Source organism: Juglans regia, chromosome 15 (assembly GCF_001411555.2).
Source record: "Juglans regia cultivar Chandler chromosome 15, Walnut 2.0, whole genome shotgun sequence".
NCBI classification, from domain to species: domain Eukaryota; kingdom Viridiplantae; phylum Streptophyta; class Magnoliopsida; order Fagales; family Juglandaceae; genus Juglans; species Juglans regia.
This window is the reverse complement of record NC_049915.1, coordinates 7,196,321-7,220,999: the sequence shown is the minus strand read 5'-3', so window position 1 is coordinate 7,220,999 and position 24,679 is coordinate 7,196,321. Positions and strand designations below refer to the sequence as shown.

The window sequence follows — 24,679 nt, the reverse complement described above, 5'->3', positions numbered from 1 at the left end:
ATATTAATGAAATAATTTAAATTAAGATTTTTTAATGAGATTTTAGGAAAAGAAAGAAAGAAAAGACTAAATAAAAATATTATAAATTTAAAATATTGTTAAAATATAAATTTTTAATATTATTTTTATTTTGAGATTTAAAAAAGTTAAATGTTTTTTTTTTTCATTTTGTCTAGAAGTTTAGGAAATTTTTAATAATTAGATAAAAAAAATTAAAAATTTGATAAATTTGAAATTGAAAAATGTTGTATTCTTATAATTTTAAATGTTAAAATGAGATGAAATGAGATGAGACAATTTGTAAAAACAAACGGGGTAATCTCTTGTTGCAAGTATTACCGATCATGCATTGACAAAACCATCAACTCATCTTTTGGGGGACAGAACTACTGTTGGTAAATAACAGAGTTTTGAGACTATGCTATGGTCCCTGAGTGTCTTGAATTAATGGTGTTATCCCACAATAAACTATCACTTAGCATAAATTTTCAATGAGTAGATCAACCTAACACATAAATAATTTAATGAGAGGTATAGACTGGGGATCATATGGTTGAACAAAATAAACGACAGCTTAAAACCATTATTATCTCTTTCCTAAGTACATGCTTTTAACATCTCCATTACATACATACATACATACATATATATATATATATATATATATTGTCTGTGTGTGCATTAAGATATAGTAATAAAATATTTTATTTACTACCTCATTTTTATTGGCCACATTAGTAAGTGGTTTGTATCTTGAGTTTATCGACAGATCAAGATTATTTTAAGAATTTAAGGACTTTAAATTTGAGAAAGATAGACATATAAAGATAGATTTGCAGCTTTTCAGCAATATCTGAGAGATACACGTGGTACGAGAAGGCTCTCAGGTCACCAATCATTCGGAGAGAAGTGATGGTTTCATGATAATCGTCGCATATAGGCTTCAGCACCATCCCTTTTGAGAGCTTTTCTCACCACACGTATCATACCAACGAGTTCTCCATCATTAGATCCTTTAGATCTAATTGTTGTGGCTTCAAGGAGACAGGTGCATGGCCTCCACGCGCCATTACAGATTTCAAAGTTTACTGGAGTTAGTTCAAACTGTAATCCATCCATTTTTACCTATATCTTACTGTTTTCCTCATTGTTTTTCTTAATTTTTTTTATAGATTTTGCTAGGATACTCTTATATCTAAAGAGTTTAGTAAAATATTCGAAGAGTGTGGAGTTTTGCGAATACGTATAATGCGATAGAGTTCAGATTTTTTATCTAACTTTTTATTATAAGAGTTGTCCTATTAGGCCACATAATCGTGAAGACAAGTCAGTAGACTTCCCCAACAACTAGTTCAAGACAAAATGCATTCACTACAATCACCATGACTTACGATCACGAAACTACAATCTCACTCTCGGATTATAAAAAAGCTGTCACGTTGTGCAGCTCTCTCTTAACAGGGATAGATATGAAACATTTATTTGTTTTCAATACCCATTTCTTTTATATAAATATATATATATAGTGTTAGACTAGTTAATAAACGGTATTTGTCGAGGTCCCCTTACCCCTTACTCATGTATTTTTATATACCTTAATTATAATATATCGAGTTTGTTTATAAAAAAAAAAGTACATATAAAATGGCTCTATAATATTTATTGAGTATTTAATATTATTTAAAAGATTTATACAATCAACAATAAAATACTATTATAAAGTTCATTTTATATATGTGTCTATAGGACAAAATTTTCCTCCCAGAGTCCAAGCCGTATATAAATATGGCAAGTTCGTGATACGCGCAACCATTTTAAAAGTCTAACTTAAAAATTCGGCATGTGTCCCTTCGTTAAGGAAAATAAATAAATACAAGTGCTTGTCATATGGACAAATGTCAATTTTTTAAACGGTCTCCAATCAAATTTGGAGAAAAACTCTTATCTCGTATCAATATTTCTCAAGTTCTTATGATTATTTGTGTTTACGAGTTTCCTTACCGATATCATGTAAACCATAAGACTTTGTTTGGATATAAGAAATAATAGTCTCGACTCATCTTATCTAATTATTATAATTTTTTTAAATTTTTAAATAAAATATAATAAATAATTTAACTTTTTTAATTTTTAAAATAATAATAATATTAAAAATAATATTCTAATAATATTTTATTTAATTTTTAACTTTTATCTTAATATATCTTATCTCAATTCAGTAACTAAACGGCACTTTTAAGAGAGAGAATTAAGAACAAAGCCGAAGGTACTTTGCAATACCACCATCAATTATCACGTGCTTTTGTTTTGGACCCAGCAATTGAAGAGTTTCATTAATCGTGCTCCCCCATAAAGAGAAAAAGAAATGATCGATTTTGTAAACGTCGGAAAAAGAATCCCAGGAAAAAAAAATTAATGGCACTTCATGTTCTATATATATATATATATATATATATAAATATATATAAGAAAATGATACACTCACTCAGGAAGTATCGATTTTCCTTACGGAAATGTGTTTTTTTTTTAGCATTTATGTTTCCTTTTTTTTTTAGTATTGTGTTTGTTTTTTTTTTTTTTTTTTGGTATTTAAAAAAAAATACAAAAAATGCTGTAAAAAATCAAAAAAGACAAATTACTTTAACACTATTGATACAAAAGTTCGGTTGTTAGTATCTTGAGTTTATCGACAGATTAAGATTATTTTAAGGATTTAAGAACTTCAAATTTGAGAAAGATAGACATATGAAGATAGATTTACAGCTTTCGGGCAATATCTGAGAGACATGCGCGGTACGAGAAGGCTTCTAGGTCACCAATCGTTCGAAGAGAAATAACGGTTTCATGATAATCGCCACGCGTAGGCTTCAGCACCATCCCTTTCGGGAGCTTTTCTCATCACACGTGTCAGACCAACAAATTCGCCACCATTAGATCTTTTAGATCTAATTGTTGTGGCTGCAAGGAGACAGGTGCATGGACCCCACGCACCATCACAGATTTCAAAGTCTACTAGAGTTAGTCCAAACTGTAATCCGTTTATTTTTGCCTCTATCTTACTGTTTTCCTCATTGTTTTCCTTACCTCTTTTTTTTCTTAGATTTTGCTAGGATACTCTTATATCTAAAGAGGTTAGTAAAATATTCGAAGAGTGTGGAGTTTTTCAACGATGTATAACGCGATGTTGTTCAGATTTTTTATCTGACTTTTTATTATAAGAGTTGTCCTATTGGACCACAAAATCGTGAAGATGGAGTAGACTTCCCCAATAGCCACTTCAAGACAAAATGCCTTCACTACAATCACCTTGTCCTAAGGTTATGGAACTACAATTCCACTCGCGAATTGTATAAAAACCGCCACATTGTGCAGCTTCCTCTTAGTAGGAAAGGGTATGAAACATTTATTTGTTTTCATTACCCTTTTTTTTTTTTATATATATAGTGTTGTACCAATTAATAAAGGGTATTTGTCGAGGTCCCCTACCCGTTACTCATATATTTCTGTATCTCTTAATTATAATATATCGAGCTTGTTTAGAAAAAAGAAAAAAACATATAAAATGGCTCTATTATATTTATTGAGAATTTAATATTATGTGAAAAATTTACACAATCAACAATAAAATACTATTATAAAGTTCATTTTGTATATGTGTCTATAGAACAAAATTTTCGTCTAAACCGTATATAAATATGGCAAGTTCCCATTAAGCATGTGATAAGCGCAACCTTCTTAAAAGTCTAACTTAAAAATTCGGCATGAGTCCCTTCATTGAGAAAAATAAAAACAAGTGCTTGTCATATGCTAATTGAAGAAATGTCAATTTTTTAAACAGCCTCCAATCAAATTTGAAGAAAAACCCTATCTCGTATCAATATTTCTCAAATTCTTGTGATTTTTTGTGTTTATGAGTTTCCATACCGATATCATGTAGACTATAAGACTTAATCTGGTTTGGATACATGATTTCAATTCATTTCAACTCATCTTATCTAATTATTAGAATTTAATTTTCTAAATTTTTAGATAAAATATAATAAACAATTCAATTTTTTTAAATTTAAAATAATAACAATATTAAAAAATAATATTTTAATAATATTTTATTTAATTTTTAATTTTTATTTCAATTCATCTTATCTTAATTTATTATCTAAATTATACTTAAAAAGAGATCAGAAAATTATGAACAAAGCCGAAGGTACTCTGCAATAGTACCACCATCGAGTATCACCTACTTTTGGGCCCAGCAATAGAAGAGTTTTCGTGCTCCCCCATAAAGAGAGAGAGAAATGATCGATTTTGTAAACGTTGGATAAAGAATCCCACGAAAAAAAATTTATGGAACACAACGACTAATCCTGTGGTGGCTTCATGTTTTATATATATATATATATATATATATATATATATATATGAAAATGATACACTCACTGAAGGAGTCTATTGATTTTCCTTATCGAAATGAGTTTTTTTTTTTAGCATTTATGTTTTTTTATTGTTTAGTATTGTGTTTGTTTTTTTTTTTTTTTTTGTATTTAAAAAAAAATGCTGTAAAAGTACGATTACCAGCTCCCACACCAAATTCAACACAAATGGAATGTAACATATATGAGAATCCTTCGCTTCACCTCTGTGGAAGGTGGGATTTAGCTGTAGAAGAGAGCAAACTTGGTTATAAAGTATGATTTCCTTTTCTTTTTTTGGTTTAATGCATGCATGCTTGATTAATTCTAAATGCTGCTGCGATCTCATTTGAAAGACTTCATCGCTGCAGAAATAATTTTTCCAGGAGAGCGATAGTTCAACATACTATGATTGTTATGACTATTAAGCATCAACAACCATGCCCATTTGAACACATTGTCCACATGAGATCTGTTGCACCCGTCCATCCAAGAAATGACTGGCGATAATAAAATTTAACGAATAATCTCACATTACTTATGGATAAAATCTTAGATATGTTTATAAGAAATGAGTAATCATCTATTGTTGAACCGGTTTTATGAGATGAGTTAGGTCTATAAATTTCTTCATGTTATCAAAACCTGTCACATGACGAATGAGGGTCCACACTACTTATCTCGTGACAAGGATCAGAAAAAAATACTGACTTGCATATAAGGGAGGGTATTGAGGAATCATTTCTTGTTGAATCAATTTTATGAGATGAGTTAGACTTATAAATTTTTTTAATCTCATTATCTGATGTGGCATCAAATCACTAAATACGGTAATGAAATGATAATAGTTAAAAGGACAATGAATAATATATTTTAAAAGTTAACCGAGTTTAGGTGTAATCATTGTGAGTATTTCTTTGGCTGTAGATACTGCTTGAAGCTGATGATATATAGTCAAGCAGACCAATTAATATTTAGTGACCAAGGACTATAGTATAGAGCTTGTGATGGTCCACGAAAGGCAAAGCCTAGCTTAATTTACAGTGACTGATCACTGAAGTTTTGTTGGTAGAACTACCCCAAACTCGTCTCTTTTTTCATTCTTTTTACAAAAGAACATTTTTCTGGACCTTAGAAGAAAACCCTATCTTTTTCTGCTTCTGTCAAGTCCCAATTTTTTATTAAAAAAAAAAAAGAGTCCCAATTTTTCTTTTCCTTTCTTTTTTTCTTTATTTCAATAAAAAAAAAATGACAAGTACGTGTGAAAGAGACGTAGGACCTGAGGGAATCCGTCACCAGAAAGGTACAAGAACCTTCCCTTTTCTCTCCATTTTCATTTGGGTTTCTCTGAACTGCTACAAAAACCTCATCAACACCAAACAATATGAACTCAAAAAGCTGAACTCTTGCATTGGATTTGGAATATCCTTGACTCAGCCCCCCCACCTCCTCCTCCTCTTTCTCTTGGAATGTGCTGCAGGCTAGGCTGCAGCCCTGCCATCATTTCTCCAGCTATATATTCCTCCCTTTTAAAACCAAAACCGCGTTTCAAACTTTTACAACCTCACTCACCCTGATCCCCAATTCAAAAGCCTCTTGCTTTTAGATCTTTGTATAAAAAGTATATATCTCTCTCTCTCTCTCTCTCTCTCTCTCTCAACACATCCACCATGCCCAAACCAGCACTGAAGCTTGCTTTTCTCTTCCTTCTCCTTGCTTGTCTATTTTCCTTCAACATAGCAGACACTGCCACCATTGTCAATGGTACTACTACTACTCTCTCACGGCAGTTCAAAGAAGCCCCGCAGTTCTACAACTCTCCCGACTGTCCTTCCATAACCAACGATGACCTTGACGAAGATGAAGATGACAGCAGCAGCAGTGGCAACGTTAACATCGTCTGCTCCGATAGAGCAGTACATGTAGCAATGACTCTGGACACCCATTACATCCGTGGCTCTATGGCTGCCATCCTCTCCGTACTCCAGCACTCCTCCTGCCCAGAAAACATCTTCTTCCATTTCGTCGCCTCCGCCTCCGCTAACACTAGCTCCCTCCTGCGCGTCACCCTCTTCAACTCATTCCCTTACCTCAAATTCAAAGTCTACATCTTCGACGACTCTCATGTCTCCGGCCTCATCTCCACCTCCATCCGCTCTGCCTTGGACTGTCCCCTCAACTACGCTCGCAGCTACTTGGCTAGACTCCTGCCATCATGTGTCCGTAAAGTTGTTTACCTCGACTCCGACCTGATTCTCGTGGATGACATTGCCAAACTCGCCGCCACGCCGTTGGGGGCCAGCTCGGTCCTCGCCGCCCCGGAGTACTGCAACGCCAATTTCACGTTCTATTTCACCCCGACGTTTTGGTCCAATCCTTCTTTGTCCCTGACTTTCGCCAACCGGAAACCGTGTTACTTCAACACCGGGGTGATGGTAATCGATCTTGACCGGTGGAGAGATGAAGATTACACGACAAGGATTGAGGAGTGGATGGAGCTGCAGAAGAGGATGAGAATCTACGAACTGGGATCTCTACCGCCATTTCTGCTTGTGTTTGCTGGAAACATAGCTTCGGTTGATCACAAATGGAACCAACACGGACTGGGCGGCGACAACTTCAGGGGACTTTGCCGGGATCTGCACCCGGGTCCGGTTAGTCTTTTGCATTGGAGTGGGAAAGGTAAACCCTGGGCTCGTCTGGACGCAAACCGGCCATGCCCGTTGGACGCACTCTGGGCTCCCTATGATCTGTTGCAGACTCCATTTACGTTGGATTCTTAAAGTCTAAGAATTTCACTCTCTATAGAGTTCCCAAGCCATGGATTATGCTCTCTCCGGCGCTTGTAATTAGTCAGAGAGCCAAAATTAAGGAGATGAACTGTTCGTCTTTGGAAAGAGATCAGTTTGTTCTTGTAAGATTATACAGGTACTATCAAACCCATTGGGGAGATCACAATATACCCCAAAAAGTATTGGGATTAATTCATATATGTTAAAGTTTCAATCTTCCAATTGTGTAATAATAGGGAAGAAGAAGAAAATCCTGCCCAGAAATGGGATTCGTAAGTCTTGTAACCACGGATGCACGTATGATAATTGTATCGAAGTCTGTACAGCAGAAGAGCTATTTTGCCTGGTTTAATACTTAATGAATAAGAAAAGAATTATGTCAAGTTCTTTCATGCTTTTCATATTCTTGATCTGCTTTTTCTTCCAATTATTCAGTTGGCATTAATGGCCATTATTTTCCCTGCAGTTTATCATTAAGTTGGTAAATCAGTGTACCATAGTCGTCTAGATCAACGAAAAGCTTAAAGGGTCAATTCTTTGACAGATTTGAAAAGATTTGAGTAGTTTTTTACTGTCTAATCAATAAGATTAACAGTACGGTCTTAGTTTTTCTTCCTCATTCAATCAGTTTTTTTTTTTTTTTTCTTTTTTTATAGCTAAGAAAAATATTTTCTATTTTAATTCAGCCAGATATTGAATGCTTGGTAATGGGTTGTGGCTGGAAAGACACTTAAGCCAGCTGTTTTGCTCTTTCACCAATTTGATTGAACAAAGGAAAATAGTAGGTAATACAGAGTGTACTTATCAGTGTTTTTTTTTAGCATTTGTATTTTTTAATTTTTGATATTTTTTAAATTACACAAAAATATGCTTTAAAATAATAATAAATGTTTTAACAATAATCGATACCATTTTCGGTATTCATCTCTCTCTTTTTTTTTTTTTTAAGAAGAGATAAATTTTCATTTTAAATTTTGAGAATTATATCAATCAAATCACATACCTTTAATTTCAATACTAATCCTCAATAAATGTAGCATCGTCCTCGATCAAAACCTATGCATGCTCTTAACTAGTAGAATAGTTGTTGTCGTCAGGAAATACCATTTCAAATGATATTTATGTTAAAAAAAATATATCCATCATCTATTTTTTTATCGCCCTCTTATTATTTCATGATATTTAAGATTGGCCGACTATCAATATTAGATTTCAAACAACTCTAAAAGGAATGTTAATCTTTTTATTTGAATGATTTCCATATCTCTCAAATATTAGTTTAACAAAGACTTTTTCAACCATCTTAAAGTAATATAATGTTGGATTAAATAGGATTAAAATAATAAATTTATTTGAGATATTTTTCTCTCTTTTTACCTATTCATTGCCAATTGCCCTTATTATCATTTCCATGTCATTAAATAATGCAATGCCAACTGGCTTATTTCTAAATATAATATTATGCAATCTCATCAACACTACTATTTCCAGAATCTGACTTATTACCAAATTGTTTCTTAATATTTTATATATATATATAAATATAATTAATTCTGCTTTCTTTGAGAATACCATAAATTGAACTTTTTTTAGCAATACAAAGAAAACGAGTTAAATGTTATTTATTCATCGTGGCCTCCTTATACGACATTTTATTGGTCAATCAGAAGTGTGTGCAATTGCCAACAATACCCTTTTCTAATATTTTCGAATATATATTTATATATATGAAAAAATAAGTTTGACAAAAGAAAGTGTCGGTAGAAGCATAAGCACCAACACTTTACATCTATGAATAATATTAAATACAGTTTTAAGATATACAAGTCTTATATATTTTCTTTAAAAAATTAATTTTTTTATATAAACTCATAACTATAAACTCTATGATTGTAATTATCATTTTTCATTCTGTAAAAGTCTTTTTATGTGTTTTTCATCACCTTTCATTTTATTTTATTTTATTTTATTTTATTTTTTTGTTTTTTGGCCTGTTTTTGTTTCCATTTATATGATTTTTTTGTTCTTTTCCAAGTCGTCCATTTCGCTAAAAAATAAAAAAATAAAATAAAAATAAACTTTTTTTTTTTTTTTTGTTGGTCGCCCACCGATCCGTCATCCCAATGTTTGGATCGATGCGGCCACATTGGTTGACCAATGAATTAACGAGCTTCAAACTAATTTGCTGGTACTATTGTTATTTATTTTCTCTTTTCGTTTTCACTGATTTTAAAATTTTACTTTGCTTAATATTTGTTGAGATTTACATTTTTCTTGATGTGCATTTTGAATTGAAAAATAATAGACATACATTTTTTTTTTTTTACAATCATTTATAAATAATGTTTAAACGAGATAAATTTTTATAAAATAACTTATAAAAATAGCATCAATTTATATAAAGAGTTATTTTATTCTCAAACCGGTGTAGAGTACACTCATCCACATCATTTAAATTATAAGATTTGATTTGTAAGATTTAAATTTTAAAATTTATCTTCTAAATTAAATTTGATTTGTGGTTATAATATTTCTCATTAAATTATGTCAAGTTAAAACTTTATTATGTAAGCTCTATTGAGAATATTAAAATTTTGGAAAATGATATTTGGCCTCATGAATTTGCCCCTCAAATTTAACGTTCAGATATTTTATTTTATTTTTTATTTTTTTATTAATATTAAAAAAAGTAACTATTAGAAAAGTTGTATATTTTTTTATCTTTTAAAAATATTTTAAAATGTTTAAAAAATATTTAAAAGAAAGAGAAAAAAAAGGTATAATTGTACTAATATTAAGTTTGAGGGGACAAACTCATAAACTAAGTAGCAATAGCCTAAATTATTATTTTTAAATAAATACTATCATTTTTTAATATATTTATAAAAGAAAAATTGTGCATATGTCGTTACTCTACTAAGAAGAGAATTGTGATTTAAAAAATGAATAATAATATGGATGAAAAAAAACGTGGCATGCATTTAAAGAGGGAAGAAATAATTATGTACGGTATAAGTAGTCCGTATGAGACCGGAATAGTCGGTCGTACGAACGTGGGGGCCCCATTTCCCCGTTGGATGTCTGCCGACTACGCGGTCCGCACACGTTTTCTCGGTCACTGGAAATCCAAACATCTGACCCCGCTATAGAATTTAAAAGATGAGAAAAGATATTTATATACTTCGTTTGGATCGTTAATATTTCAATTCATTATTATAATTTTTTTAAATTTTAATATAAAATATAATAAATAATTTAATTTTTTTAAATCTTAAAATAATAATAATAATATTAAAAAATGATATTTTAATAATATTTTATCATCTCAATTCAATTCAATTTAACTCACTTCAACATCTAAATATAGCCTAAAATTACGTATATTTAAAAAAATGATTAAATATAGAAAAAAATTAATTTTTTATTAGTAAATTTTTATTTATTTTTAAATATGTGATGCTTATGTGTGTAGCATTATTCAAAGTACTAATGATATTTATAGTTTTAAAATATATATTATTCTATTTAAAAAGTAGATAAATTTAAGACCTATATGAAAGTACATTAATTTTTTAATGGTAGCACCTCTTTTTTTTCAAAGGAAATATGCATAAATGATACACTCAAGGATTATATATAATATTTATATATTTATTTAAAAATAAAAGATAGAAGAGAGAAAAAATAAATAAATTTCATATTGATGCGATACATCAACGAATATAAATTTATACCACAATAATATTCGATAAAGTTTTAAAGTGTGTTAATCCCACATATTGCTTTTGAAAAAATAATGAGACCCGCTATTAAAAAATGAGTTTTTTTTTTCATGTGAATCCAAAATTTGTCCACTTTTTTTATAAAAAAAAATGTGTAAAGCTTACACGCTTTAAAATTATAAAAATTATTTTTCTCCAAATAAAGACATCTCCAAAAGAAGCTCTAAGAAATATTATGGTCTCGTTTGATTAAACAAATAAGATGAGATGAGAAAATATCAAGAGGACACAATAAAAAAAAAACCATTAAACACAAACTAACTGTAATTAGTTGGATCAGAACAAATTTTGTGTTCTTTACTTTCTTAATTAATATTTAATTTGCTACTAAAAGAAAGTTAGGAAGAACCTAGTTGAAGTAGCATCACTAATCATGCCAAAAAATACAACAAGGTTGCTTAAAAAAACCACGAATCATGCCTTCAATGGTTGAAAAGGATATATAAGGAAAAAATAACGTTTTATGCAAGTAAAATTAAAGTTATATATGATTAGTCAAGTTTTTTTTATGCATGCATCATGCATGATAACGTGAGACTTGCAACTTTTTTATTCATAAATTATGTTATTTATTAGACAATAAATACATAATTTGTTGATACGAAAAACTCTCACATCAATAATATATTAAGTACATTTGAAGAAAGTCTATTTTTTTTTCGATAAAGAAATAAAATAGGTCGATTGGAGTTGTGAATGAATCATCTTAATCCTAAAATTAAACATCTTAATCCTAGATTTCTAACACTTTAAACCTGTATAGAGCATAGAAATTGTGTCAAAAATTATTGGTACTAAAAAAATATTGTTGAAAGTATAAAGTTTCCAATTAATTTGGAATGATTTATTATTTTCTCAAAAAAAAAAAACAAAAAACAAAAAACAAAAAAAAAAAAGAACAAAAGAAAACATTTTTATGGGAAAAATGTTTGAGGACCATTATGTTTGTTTACCAAGGTTTTATTCTGTTTAGGCTGTATTCATATGGAACTGCAACTATTTTTGTAGATTGTTTCTTAAAATAGAAACCATACTTGCTTTAAGAATTTCCTTATGTTATTTTCAAGTTTGGTGTATATATAATGCATCACATACTGTAGAATTTATTATAGTCATAAAATGAATCAAAATATGATTTTTTTTTTTTTTTTTTTATGTAAGCGGATATGCACTTTCATATCAGCGATGTGGTTGATGTGTCAATAAATTGATTCGCAAATAAATTTATTAGACAAATTTGGAGAGAGATGAAATGATAATTTTGTGAATAGTAATAAAATAGTTTGAGTTATTTTTACGAAATTTTGAGAAATGAGAGAGAAAAAGTTGAATAAAAAATATTATAAAATTAAAATATTGTTAGAATATAGTTTTTAATATTAATTTTGTTTGGAGATTTGAAAAAATTGAATTATTTTTTATTTTTTATTAGAAAGTTTGAAAAATTTGTAATGATCAGTTTAAAAGTATTTGTATTTGAGTGATCATGTTTGGGAAGAAAATGAGATGAGATGAAATGAGAATTTTGGAATAGAAACTTTTTCCAAACAAACCGATGTAATAAGATATAGTTCCTGTTATTCTATTATCGAGTCGGTATGTTGAACACACTATCCACATCATTTAAATTGTAAGTTTTGATTCGTAATATTCAAATTTTAAAATTTATCTTTTAAATCAAATTATGTCACGTAAGCATTTTATTAAGTGTGCTTTACACACAGACTTGATAATAGAATATTTCAAAAAAAGTAAAAAGAAAAGAGAGCATACTATTATATGTCGTTTAGACGACGAATATTGCTTAATGAGCAAACATATAAAAACCTTCACACTCCACAGAATCACCACCTACTCCTTCCTACCAAACCATGCATGTGTGGTATTTTTGGGTGTCGTAATGGGCTTATTTTGAAAGGTACACAGCTCCAAATTAATTACTATATTCTTTCACATGAAGTTTGCCTGAATATTCTGTTATTCTCTGTATATATGTATCTATCTGGCCTGTTAGATGTGCCTTTCTTTTCTACCTATCTTATTCTAAGCAAAGCAGCTCTGGTTTTGAGAGATCAGGACCAGCTTTCACTCCAATATTCTTTTCCTTTGAGAGATCAAAGCTTCTACTTCCAGTTATCACACATGTCATCACTTGTCCTCTATCTCTAGGGTTTGATGGCAACATCAATTGGATTGTATCCCTTAACGACTTTCTTTACTCCTGGATCATATATTTAAGTTTGGATTTGGATTTGGATATGCACCCGAGCCAAACAAGATTTGAATCGAGTTCTTCATCCAATCGCAATCTATATTTATTTGTCCTAAATATCTTCTATAATTAGAAGAGAGATAGATACGACATTATATAGATCTGATAAGATTTTAAGATTTTTTGTCGATGTGGTATGGACTTTAGCATTAAATACTGTGAAGTTCACATATTATGCCTATTAATCTTCAAGACCCAATAAAATTATGATTTCTTTTATTATTTTTTTTTATTATTTTTTTAAATAAACTATTATGAAGAAATTAAATTATGCCTCTCATCTAATAGAGTTGACTCGGTTGGGACGGATCTGCATGTAATATAAACATGTGTTAGCATTAATTACTGTAAATTAATGAATAGGTTATGATGTTTTCTAGACAATAAATAGAACACAAAGAAAGAGATTTCTGTAGGATGGATCATTTAATAGCACGTGTGAGTCTTTTGACTATATATTTCTGTTATTTTTTAAACTTTTTTGATGGGGAATTCATTCAATTGTCGTAGAATACACGTAAACAAACCATGGAGCTCTGAGAGGAGCTTACTACCCACCAAAACTCCAAAAAATATCATAGGTTTGAAGTCATTTTTTTTATGTAGCTCTAAGCCATGAACTTCCTAATTTAAGCTTGACTTTGCATTTTAAATACAGAAAAATTATTAAGTACTTCTGGAGCATGGATGATGTGATGATTCTATAGTCTGATCACACTATATCATATAAATAAAAATACATATATTAGCACTCGTTTTAATTGACATGACATGTCGTGATATGATAACTGATAAGAGCATTACATCTCCCTACTCCGAGAGTATAACAAGAAATTCTCCTACTTCCACATTACTGATATGATAAATTTGATTTATAATGAATTTGGTTTTTAATTTTTATTTTTGATAAATTAAATTTTGCAATGTCAGAGACTCAGAATTGCAGAAGATGTGCTATCCACGCCGACATATAAATAAGATATTTCATATTCAATTAGGACAAAAAATCCTGAATAACCTTGTAATTATCAGAAGTACCTTTCATCTAAGAGCTCAGTTCAAATGAAAAAATCTATTAAATAATTTATTAACCATAAAAACTAATTATCTACAGATTAATCCGACCATGTTAAACGTTTTAGAGCGTCTTTCTTTATCTCTTTCTTTCTTTCTTTCTTTTTTTTTAATGTAATCTATGAAAATGTCTAATCTAAGTTGCAAAAACGTCACGTCGTTTTTGCCAAGATTTGGATAATTTCGATCTCATTACAGGTTGACCAAAGGATCAAAGATAAATGAACAAATATGAGTTGCTATGGAAAAAGCAATCATAGACTGGAAGCCATTGCTAAGAAAATCTCAGCTGCAAAAGAAAATCACCCTAAAGACAGCTATATAATTCATGCATCAGACCAGGGAGAGAGAGAGAGAGGAGAAGACTCATCCTGTAGCCTGGAAGATAATATTGATAATAACTAATCAATTAGTTTATTCTATACAAAAAATGAGAATTTTTCAAAAAAAAAATCTACAGAGTTGATTCTGCACGCTTTGGCCTTTGGATCTGGGGAAATCTCAGTGAAAAGAAAGAAAAGCACAAATAGAAATCTGGGGAGCCAGACTTCAATGAGGAAAGCTCCCTGTCCTCCATATATGGTTGAGGGTCTCCTGAAGACCGTATTTACCCACTGCCCGTTGGCCAGCTCTGAATCCGTCTCCATACACTGGTGAACCGTCTGACTCGATCTGATGTTTAAAGAACTCCCCGAGCGTTCTTTCAAATTGAGATATCATGTCCCTTTTTGGTGCAGAGGAAGAAGATGAGGCTGATGCAAGATTGCTGACTGATCCAGACTTGAGCTTGGAATCCAACCACATGAGAGCGAGAACCTGACAGATACCTTCCTCAACATCTTGACTGAGACTCGGGTAACCTGTCATATACACAGCATATATTTCAGTATCTTTAAGAAACACAGACTCATAATATGTTAATTCAGAGTCACAACCTACAAATAAACAACTGAACATTTTCTATTGTGCAATAGTTGATTGAGCAAACTCCACATAAATCGATCACACATTATTATAATTGAGGTCATTCTACAAAACCTTGATGTGATCTTATAGGAAGAAGTTGATATATTTAAGATATTTTAAGCACAGCAGACTCCTTTAAAAACCTGAGGAAATAATTAATTTTCTATATTTTCACATTTCCCTTTTAACACAATATGTGCCATGGATTACAGAAGCACCTTTAAGACGCAGCCATGCATGCATCATCTCATGAGCCAAAATTGATCCAGTAAGCAACCTGCATGCAAAGAGAAGTCCAGTCATGTATCAAAAGGTTCAGCCAAATTACATTTGCAGATTAGACAGTGTGGCCAAAGCCTCAACTCTCTGGGTGAATTCTCATGATAATCTTATTGCAATTTGCACGTGCGCACATATAGAAATAAATGTTAAACCTCCATGTCACACTTCCAACTGAATATACTACGATGTGAATCAGTTGGTTTTTAACTGAAAGAGGGAAAAAATGAAAGAAAGAGAGACTAGGGAAGAATGAAAACATGTTCTCTTTTTCCCCTAATCTGTATTTTATATGAATATCATATATAACCCTGACGATATATTTGTAGTCCCATATAATCAGAAGACCATGCAACTACAATTCGTTTCAATTTAACTATTTAATTGTCATAATTTTAAATCCTGATCTCTCACCAGAGCTCCACAATATCGAATTTAAGAAAAAATTTACTTATTTTGTGCCAAGAAAAATGCACAACTCAAATACAGGTTAAGGCAATTCAGTCATCAGATCGCCCCCAATTACCATATTTCCTGAGCTCTTTGAGTGGAAACACGGTATAACATATGCTTTCATGGAAAATCACGTGCCGTATGATGATCATGAATGCATTAACACAAAAAATATAGACAACAAAACTTTAAAAGCAACATGCTTTTGTCAAGCAACTTCCATGAGGCTACTGTGTATTGGCTCAAGTGGTAAAAGGGCAGATTGGTGTTGGGTACTTGGATTCAACAATTACTTAGAGAGAGAGAGAAAGAGAGAGAGAGAGAGAGAGGAGGGGGGGAGAGAGTAATTTCTGCAGTGTTTGCTGATTGTTCAGGGCTAACCATCTTTTCTGTCAACTTGTTAACTTTGATTGCAGAACAAAGTTATTATTTTCAATTTGAGTATTGGGATAAAATTGATCATGTGTTTTCTTTGAATAGACATTTGACTGATCCAATAACAATACTCTAACGCCTCAAATCGTGTTTGGCAAAGACACATTTTCTTGAAAAGATTTTAATACTAGAATTTTTTATGTTATTGACGTGGAAAGTGTACAAAAATATTCATGGGTGCGGGTTCTGTTCCACCAAACTTTTTATGTTTCGTGTAAACAGAGTATTGTGATCGTTGGAACTGAGTATATATAGTCAAGGGAATACTATTGCAATGATTTAGGATAAGGTATTTTATTTAATTTTTTAATATAAGAAGAAAAAAATTCAATAAAAGTATTATAAAATTTAAATATTATTTAAATATCATTTTTTAATATTATTTTTATTTTAAAGTTTGTACGGTTTTCACAAATTCACCAAGGTTCACGGAACCTAGAAATAAAGAAGGAAATCAATAACGGTAGTAGGGCTGTAGCATCTTTGAGAAGAATGACTCATTTCTCCCCCCAGCCCCCTGACATGATTCATTAGAAGGTAGCACTTGTTAAAATGTAGTTCTCGTTCTATGATAACCCAAGTAGCAGTGAAGTCATTTTACGTAGAAATAAATGCATTTGATCATGCTATTTTTGGAGCTCCTATCATCAAGGAAAAAGTTCTTTTAGTAACCATTTGATCTGGACTTATTTTGAACCCTGTCATATTACTCCTAAGAAATTTGAATAGATGTATTTAAAAATCCATTTATTCTATTGAGTTTGGCATGAGCTTCCTTCAAGAACAAGTTGTAGAAACAAAGATTCAATACCTTGGAAGACCATACAATATGAGAATTGCGGTGACCTCACAATGACGACGTAGTTTGTAGGGCTCTGTTATCATATTCATCGCTCGATTTCCTGCCCCAATCCTTGGTCGCCTTAAAACCTGGAGATTTACATGGAAAAAATAAGATAAATTGCCCAGCATAAACAAATAATCATAATGCAGCTCTGTATATCCCTGTGTATAATTCTAGTGAAGATTTCTAAAAAAATCCTTACAGTGCTGATAGTTTGCTCCTCAGAAAGGCAGAGTCCTCTGGTCTCAGGCACGTGATAATGGCCCTGGCCAAGAAAAAACAAATAAATTCCAATTTGGACATGTACAGACATGCTCTTCTGAATCAACTGTAAGAAAAACATGTCTAATTACTCGAATGACAGACTTTGTGTGTACATGTCGATAACCATAGGGGACAAATTAGTATACGAGGATTCTGTGCTGTCTAAGGTAAGAACACTTCAGACAAAAAAAATTAAAACACTTACCAAATAGTAATTACTAAGATTAGAGTAAGGCCCTATTTGGATGTTAAGATGGTCTCAACCCATCTCATCTCATCTCAACATTCAAATATCACTCAAGTACAAACACTTTACAATTTCAAATTTTCAACTTTTTCATCTAATCATTAGCTAATTATTTACAACTTTCCCAAACTTCCAAACAAAATACAAAAAACAATTCAACTTTTTCAAATCCCAAAACAAAAATTATATTTTAACAATATTTTAACTTTATAATTTTTTTTATTCAACTTTCTCTCTCTCATTTTCCAAAACCCCATAAAACATTTTAACTCAAACCATTTCACTACTATTCACAAACTATTCACTACTATTCACAGATTTCTCATCTCATCTCAAAATGAAGCCCCAAGTATTATTCACTTTTGCACAGTTTCCTATGTAAATTAGGGTGGACTCTTGGTATTTGCTCAAGTAGTCATCAGACATGAGTGTCGGGGACTTTCATGTTATGTCTGGCATCCCAGGAGAAATACCGTGCATATAATAGCTGATATTAAATAGTTTCAATGCATTTTCCCTTACATTCTTTTCTCCTTCTCTTGCTTCATTTAGTGCTTGTCTTTCAACCAAGAGTAATGGAACATGCTGCTCCACTTTCATATGTAAACCTTCATAAAACTGTTGTATATCAGTATAGAGGGGTAGGCATTCATTGGAATCCATAATTGCAGAGTCCAGACACTCCAGACAGAGCTTCCGACCATCGTTAAGGGCAACATATGTTGTGTCTCGCGGCTGCATATAATGAACAAATATATCATGCCATTTAGTTTTTGCAAGGATACTTTTCTGGTTTACAGTCATTTTGGCAGATAAAAGTTTTTCAATCACAGACCTCCATTCGCTCACAGCTGCAACACCGAGGAGTGCCATCATGTTCATGATAAGGGCAGTATTTTTGGACCCAAAATGGATGTGCCCTATATTCAATTAGACCAGCAGGGTTTGTTGGAATCTGTCGAAAAGATATATATAATTGAAGAAACCAACACCAACTTACAAGAAGTAATCTATCTAAAGAAGAAAGAAATTGATCAGGATGTGTCACTTGATTGAAATATTTTGGTTTTGATCTTTCAAACATGACACACCACGGTAAGATCTCACTTTATTGCTATATGAGGTTCCTCCAATGTTGGTCAGTTGACTAAGCTCAAGTAAGAAGCAACCATTCTCAGATATATTCAGGTGAATGGATCAGAGTTCAGTTTGTCAACTAAAAATACTGATCAAAACATAAAATTTGGGAAAATAATGTCATACTCCTATATCTCTTGTGGTTTGACATTTTTGGGTTCTGAGACCTTAACTTTAAAAGCAGGCCACCCCACACTGGAGTAGCGACCATCCCCCCAAAGCAGGCCAAGCAGTCCCTCCCACCCCCAACAACAAACCCCTGTGTTGAGGTATAATGCTGAAAATGTGGGCCACAAGAGAGGTAGGAGAAACTCCTTCCACCCCCAATGCCAAGGTGGGGGGAATCTTCACCCACCCCCTGCTGGTGATTCACCTCATGGGGTACAAGTGGGAGAAATCTCACCTTGGTGAGTGGCACAGTGGGGCTGCGGGCAGGCGGAGGGGGGATCCCACTGCCGCATTCCACTACGTGTAGTTGCTCAAAGCTTTCTTTTTTCTTTTTGGGAGGGTATAAATGTACTTGCATCTAAAAAACTGTAAAAGGGCTTTAAAATTAAAAGTTAAAAACTGGGTTCTCATATGCTCGCTTTCTAAGACTTGACTAAAAAACCAAAAGTACTAAACCCTATGGGTGCATGGCATATTTTCCGACAAATGTAAGGGCTGAGATTGTGCCTGTCATAGGTAGACACGTTATATTACTCAAGGGATATGTAGAAGAAATTGAGAGAACCTATATAAATTTCAACCTGCATTTGCAGCTTTCCCTCTCCTCCAGGAACTGAAAAGTCATTTTTGTGACATTTTAGTATTATAACCTGTTTTGTACCAATTTTTAATCGTTTAGCTTCAACTAGGATGATTGACAGGTAAGGAAAACCCTTCTATTCTTCTTGGCAACCAACACAAAAGGTGAAGCAGAACCAGCTTATGAAAAATCAGAATTGATAAATATATGGCTTAGTACAGAGATACTTACAAATTTCTTGCAAACATCACATTTGGGGTGGTGATTCTCCTTGTGGCAAGATTTATGGTATGGTTTATTCCCAGACGTAGAGAACTGTAAGCAACAAAAAGAATAGATACGGAAAATTCAAACTACACGTACAGTAAAAAAGCAATAACAGAATTAGTGACAAACTAGAGTGCTATGAAAGTTACTTGGGTGTTTTTTTACCTCATAATCAGATATCGGTAGGTTGCAAGCATGGCACCGGAAGCATTCAGGATGCCAAACTGCATTCAGGCAATTCAGATATTGTCCATAACCAATCTCAGCATAGCAACCAGCACAAACCCTACAGTAAAACCAAAAATTTAAAACCTAAAAGATAGAAAGACATTCTTTGATTATGGTTCTCATATACTTATTAAGCCCCAACAAAAGCTAGATCTATAATTTTAAATGTCAAAAAGTTAAAAATAGACGAGAAATGATAATTGCACTCATTAGCTTTAGTTCATGCTTGTCAAGGAACATTCAATACACACCCATAAAAAAAGAAAAGGAACATTCAATACAAACATGGTTGAAGAAAGCACTCGCGTGGAAACAATGAGGAATTAAACAAACTAGAACAGAAGATTGAGATGATACATCGATTTAAAACAGAAGTAATATACCTTAACCCCGGAGGGAAGTCAACAGGGGCAGGTTGATATGCATTTCCATATTCGTATCGAGGAAGAGACTCCGCATTTAGGCTCTCTTGTATAGCTTGAGCAAGTCGTTCATCATCCTTTAATTGAGAATCACGATCTAAAGAAAATGTCAGAAACAAATTAATTCAAATAGTCATATATGTGTATGAAAAATTATTAGGTACTCCTGGAGTGTGGAGATGTGATACTATCATCCTATCATAAAATGCCATGCCATTAAAAACTACTTAGAATAAGCACTAACTTTTAATGACATAGCATACTATGATAGGATGTGAGTACTGCATATGTACTTCGAAACTACCTAATAACTACTCTTTATAAGATACATATGGCACATACAGTTTAGTGATATAGCATTCTATGATAGGATCAGGGTACCAGATATATACTTCAAGAGTACCTAATAACTATGTAAAACAGACAACAGAGATTTACATACTTTTCCACTTCATCAACATACAACTTGTTAATTTCATGACACTAACCCCGATAACAAGTGCATGGCGTACGACAGGAGATCAGAGACCAAATTTCATGCAGGATCTGTGGTTGTCTTTAGAGACTTGAATACAGGTTAGAAGCTAGAAATTGGCACAAAAATGAAAACGCTTACAACCTCATGGAGTAGTGTTTGGCTTTCTGTTACTTCCTTTATGAATTTCAAATAATTGGAGAGCATCAATCACTATCAATGTATGATTTGGAGCTAATGATGACTCCAAAAGACCCAAAACCTAGATGCACATACCCAAAAACATACAATTTTAACTTTTTTTAGCAAAGTAAGATTCCTAATATTTTAACATATCGTGCCAGAAACTTCAAAATATTCTGGCCAATCCTGCCTTCACTTGCAACAAGGGGTTTCAAAATGTGTGCTTCCACCTTGAAACTAAACCTATATCCACTTCTTTAAAATTGATCAATGGATGGCTCTATGGACTCTGCAGCAAGTGTATGAAATACTAGATACCTAGTAATATAGTTTTTGAAAACATAATTAAAGAGAGAGTTGCAAAATGGAACATATTCCCACCATCAGCAATGTCATTTATTATTAACATGGCTCACCAATGTGCCTCTTTTCTATTTCTCCATTGCAGAAAAACATGCTCTTGCATTGTCCATGCTTTGGAAGTTGATTTAAAAGAATTTAGTCATATTTAAATTTAAAGCATATCTGAAAGAATACGTGCGGTAATCTACAATAGTCTCTTATAAAGGCAATCTAGAGAATCAATATAGCTTAACTTCTCAGGAAACCATTCAGGCTAAGATCTCTATTACATATGAATTATACTTCCTCCAATGCCCATACAGTGTACATGACTTGCATCCTTGGTAGAAACCATTATCATAGTAAGATAGACCACGTGACTACTATTTTCAAGCGGAAGTCCTGCATCAGGTATTCCCTATGGTGGCTACAGTTTTTGCAGAATAACAGAGGAACTGATAAAAAAAAAAGAGTGCCACAAAGTGGATGCCTTGTCATCATTCGAAGAAGCCATTATGCAAATTTTGCTATGAATTTTGCCATTAAACTGTACCAACAGAACAAAGTCACGGAGAAAATTTCTCATTTTAACTAAAAAGGTAAAAATTCAATCTTACAACAAGTCCTTGACTACATGTATCAAAGGTTAAGATCAACATTTTTCATCAAATTCATCTAACACTCAATGATTGGCTAACAAAACTAGGGCCACATTCATTAAATCAAGCCAATCACAGAATAAAATAAAAGGTTTGAAAATAAAACCTACTAGCAAAGATACCCCGAGGAGTATCTGTGAGTCACGTACCATTCCTAAGAAACCATGCAAAAAAATTGTAACATCTAGAAAAATTTGAAATGAGCACCGGCTTGCATGAATGATGCAATATCATGAACTTATAGAAAGTATACAATGGCAGGAGCATTTGCAAGCATTTGAAAGGCACATCACTTACCAATCACATTTTTTCCCTTTTGACTTTCTTCTAATAGAGAGAGTGCAATAGCACGATCCATATCTTCATTTGGGCTCTCTGCCCACATATCCTGCATATTCCCCACTGAAACGTGTTACAAGGAGGACCATATCAAAGAAAAGAACACCAATCACTGCTGTCAAGGAAACAATGTTTTGTTCAAAAACAGCAATATTTGTTGCATCAGACATGATTGCATGCTAGTTCAATAGTACATTATTGCAGAGATAGCAATTAAAAGAATGGCAAGTAGTGGCAGATGTAATTACCCCTGAACTAGCAGGTGCATAATAATTTGAATCTCCACCATAGTTTGCATGGAAATGCTCTTCTGAATCTTTGTGTCCTGAGCCTTTAAATATTTTGCTAAGCCAACCCATAATGTGTAGTGCTTATCTGTTCAAGGTCAATGAAATTTTTACCTGCTCATAAAGCATTTTGATTTAAGCAAAGAAGTGGCGAAATTAAACACTAGAAGCAACAGAAGATTAAGATATTTCTGTTTAGTCTGTGTGATCCCATAACTTCTAAGTAGCCACATATAACATTATCAAAAAGTACATTCATTACAAAACAAATCCAAGTCCATGCTTCTCAAATATGGGGGAACTTTCTAAGCAATTCTTTGCGTGCGTGAACTCATGCGAACAATTATCGGTAACTCATGAGAAGGAAAATTGCATGTTCCGATTTTGATGATAACCAAATAGAACGGGAAAAGAATCATGGCCCCATCAAGTCAACCCCATGGGGCAAGGAAAAGGTCAAATGGGTTCGAGCAATCCAGTGGAGAATATAAATAATAAGATTGCAAGTGCTCTTCCGATAATCAAGTCAACATACTGCATTTCATATCTGTTTCATATTTGCATGCACTCTTCATCTCCACCAATAAGGATCCAGATTCACTGATTGCACTTCAATAAGGAGTTCGGGGGAAAAATAGAAAACAGAAAGGAAAGAAAACCCTCACCGGGCATTTCAACGACGAAAAGAAAAAAAAACGGATTGACAGAACGTCCAATGCTCTCGCCACCTTAAATCAATATAGCATAGACTCGCAGAGGAGGTAAAGAAATAAAGATAGGTTCTTCCAGCTCAACATGCTCATTAAATTCATCACATATAACTTCTAATTTCAGGTTAAAGGAAAAGAGATGGATAATCAATTTATGGAAGGGCAACTCACCCTAAACAAATTCCGAACTTGCAGAAATGGTTGAAGCAGACGAGACCCAGATCAACTTAGATACCAATTCGCCCAAAAGCAGCTATGACGATTGTAGAAATGGTTCTGACCACCCTTCCCTGCTTTCTTTCTTTCTTTCGTTCTCTCTTTTACGATAAGTTCATAATCTATTCAACAAAGCAGCAATCAAAGAAACACGAAGGCACCCTTTTATCTATCCCAATCCGAAGCAGAATCTAGCAGAACAAAAGAGATGTTGCAGGAAGAAAAATGGCAAAGAGAAAATTTTTAAAAGGAAATCTGAAGAAATGTGTAAAGAATGAAAGAGTACTTGGATTGTACGCAATTTAAAAGTCAAACTAGGAGAAAACACGGTTTAATTTATGATACATCAATAAGGGATTTGATCAAGGTTCATCAAACCCAGCTGGGCATTGAATTTCTGCTATATTTAGAAGACGTATGTATGTATGAATCACATATGCTGCCGTGAGGTTCTGTAAACTCTTCCTCAGGAAGACCCCAAAAAGGTAGGTGAGAAAAACCGTAAAAGCAAAGAATGATTCTTTAAATTAGAATATCTATGACAAAAATCTAAAAGAATGAAGTTCAAGAAAAGGAACCATCAAGCTTTTTTGTGGAGAAGCCGAGGAGCTGAGGGGAAAAAAATGAACGTGCTGGTTTAAGGTGAAAGTGCGTAGAACAGCAGCTGAAAAGGGTTAGATTTTCCGAACAAGAAAAAAGGGTGAAAACTTCAAAGAGAAAAAGTAACAGCAAGAGTCCGAGAAGATGACGGCTGGATAGATATTCCAAATTTCCAAGCCCACCATCTAGCAACGAAATAGCGTGGGAAAAGTTCAGTCATGATTCTCTCATGAGCACAAAGAAAGATGA

At 32.7% G+C, this 24,679-nt stretch overlaps 2 protein-coding genes across 3 annotated transcripts; one reads left to right on the top strand and one right to left on the bottom strand.

Annotated features, from left to right (window-relative positions):
* The first annotated feature begins 5,752 nt into the window (after positions 1 to 5,752).
* On the top strand, positions 5,753 to 7,584 carry LOC108991731 (probable galacturonosyltransferase-like 1). Its single transcript, XM_018966109.2, has one exon. The coding sequence runs from the start codon at positions 6,080 to 6,082 to the stop codon at positions 7,190 to 7,192; it is 1,113 nt and encodes a 370-aa protein (XP_018821654.1). The 5' UTR covers positions 5,753 to 6,079; the 3' UTR covers positions 7,193 to 7,584.
* Positions 7,585 to 14,675: 7,091 nt separating this feature from the next.
* LOC108991703 (protein DA1-like) lies at positions 14,676 to 24,651 on the bottom strand. Of its 2 annotated transcripts, XM_018966061.2 has the most exons (13): positions 24,409 to 24,651; positions 23,786 to 23,952; positions 22,866 to 22,992; positions 22,576 to 22,666; positions 20,581 to 20,716; positions 20,135 to 20,255; positions 19,934 to 20,017; positions 18,653 to 18,772; positions 18,340 to 18,552; positions 17,509 to 17,571; positions 17,274 to 17,392; positions 15,514 to 15,572; positions 14,676 to 15,189 (listed from the first exon to the last, which is right to left on the bottom strand). In XM_018966061.2, the coding sequence occupies exons 3-13, from the start codon at positions 22,974 to 22,976 to the stop codon at positions 14,879 to 14,881; spliced, it is 1,428 nt and encodes a 475-aa protein (XP_018821606.1). In that variant the 5' UTR covers positions 22,977 to 22,992; positions 23,786 to 23,952; positions 24,409 to 24,651; the 3' UTR covers positions 14,676 to 14,878. The 2 variants fall into 2 exon arrangements, with proteins under 2 accessions (XP_018821606.1, XP_018821605.1); XM_018966060.2 differs by having other exon boundaries at positions 22,866 to 23,018; positions 23,786 to 24,651.
* Between the last annotated feature and the right edge of the window lie 28 nt (positions 24,652 to 24,679).

Coding starts and splice junctions, on each gene's coding strand:
- LOC108991731 (XM_018966109.2), top strand. CDS start 6,080: ATGCCCAAACCAGCACTGAAGCTTGCTTTTCTCTTCCTTCTCCTTGCT.
- LOC108991703 (XM_018966060.2), bottom strand. CDS start 22,976: ATGGGTTGGCTTAGCAAAATATTTAAAGGCTCAGGACACAAAGATTCA. Junction 17,572..18,339: donor CAAGAGAAGGAGAAAAGAAT/GTAAGGGAAAAT, acceptor TTTCTTGGCCAG/GGCCATTATCACGTGCCTGA. Junction 17,393..17,508: donor AGGAGCAAACTATCAGCACT/GTAAGGATTTTT, acceptor GTAAATCTCCAG/GTTTTAAGGCGACCAAGGAT.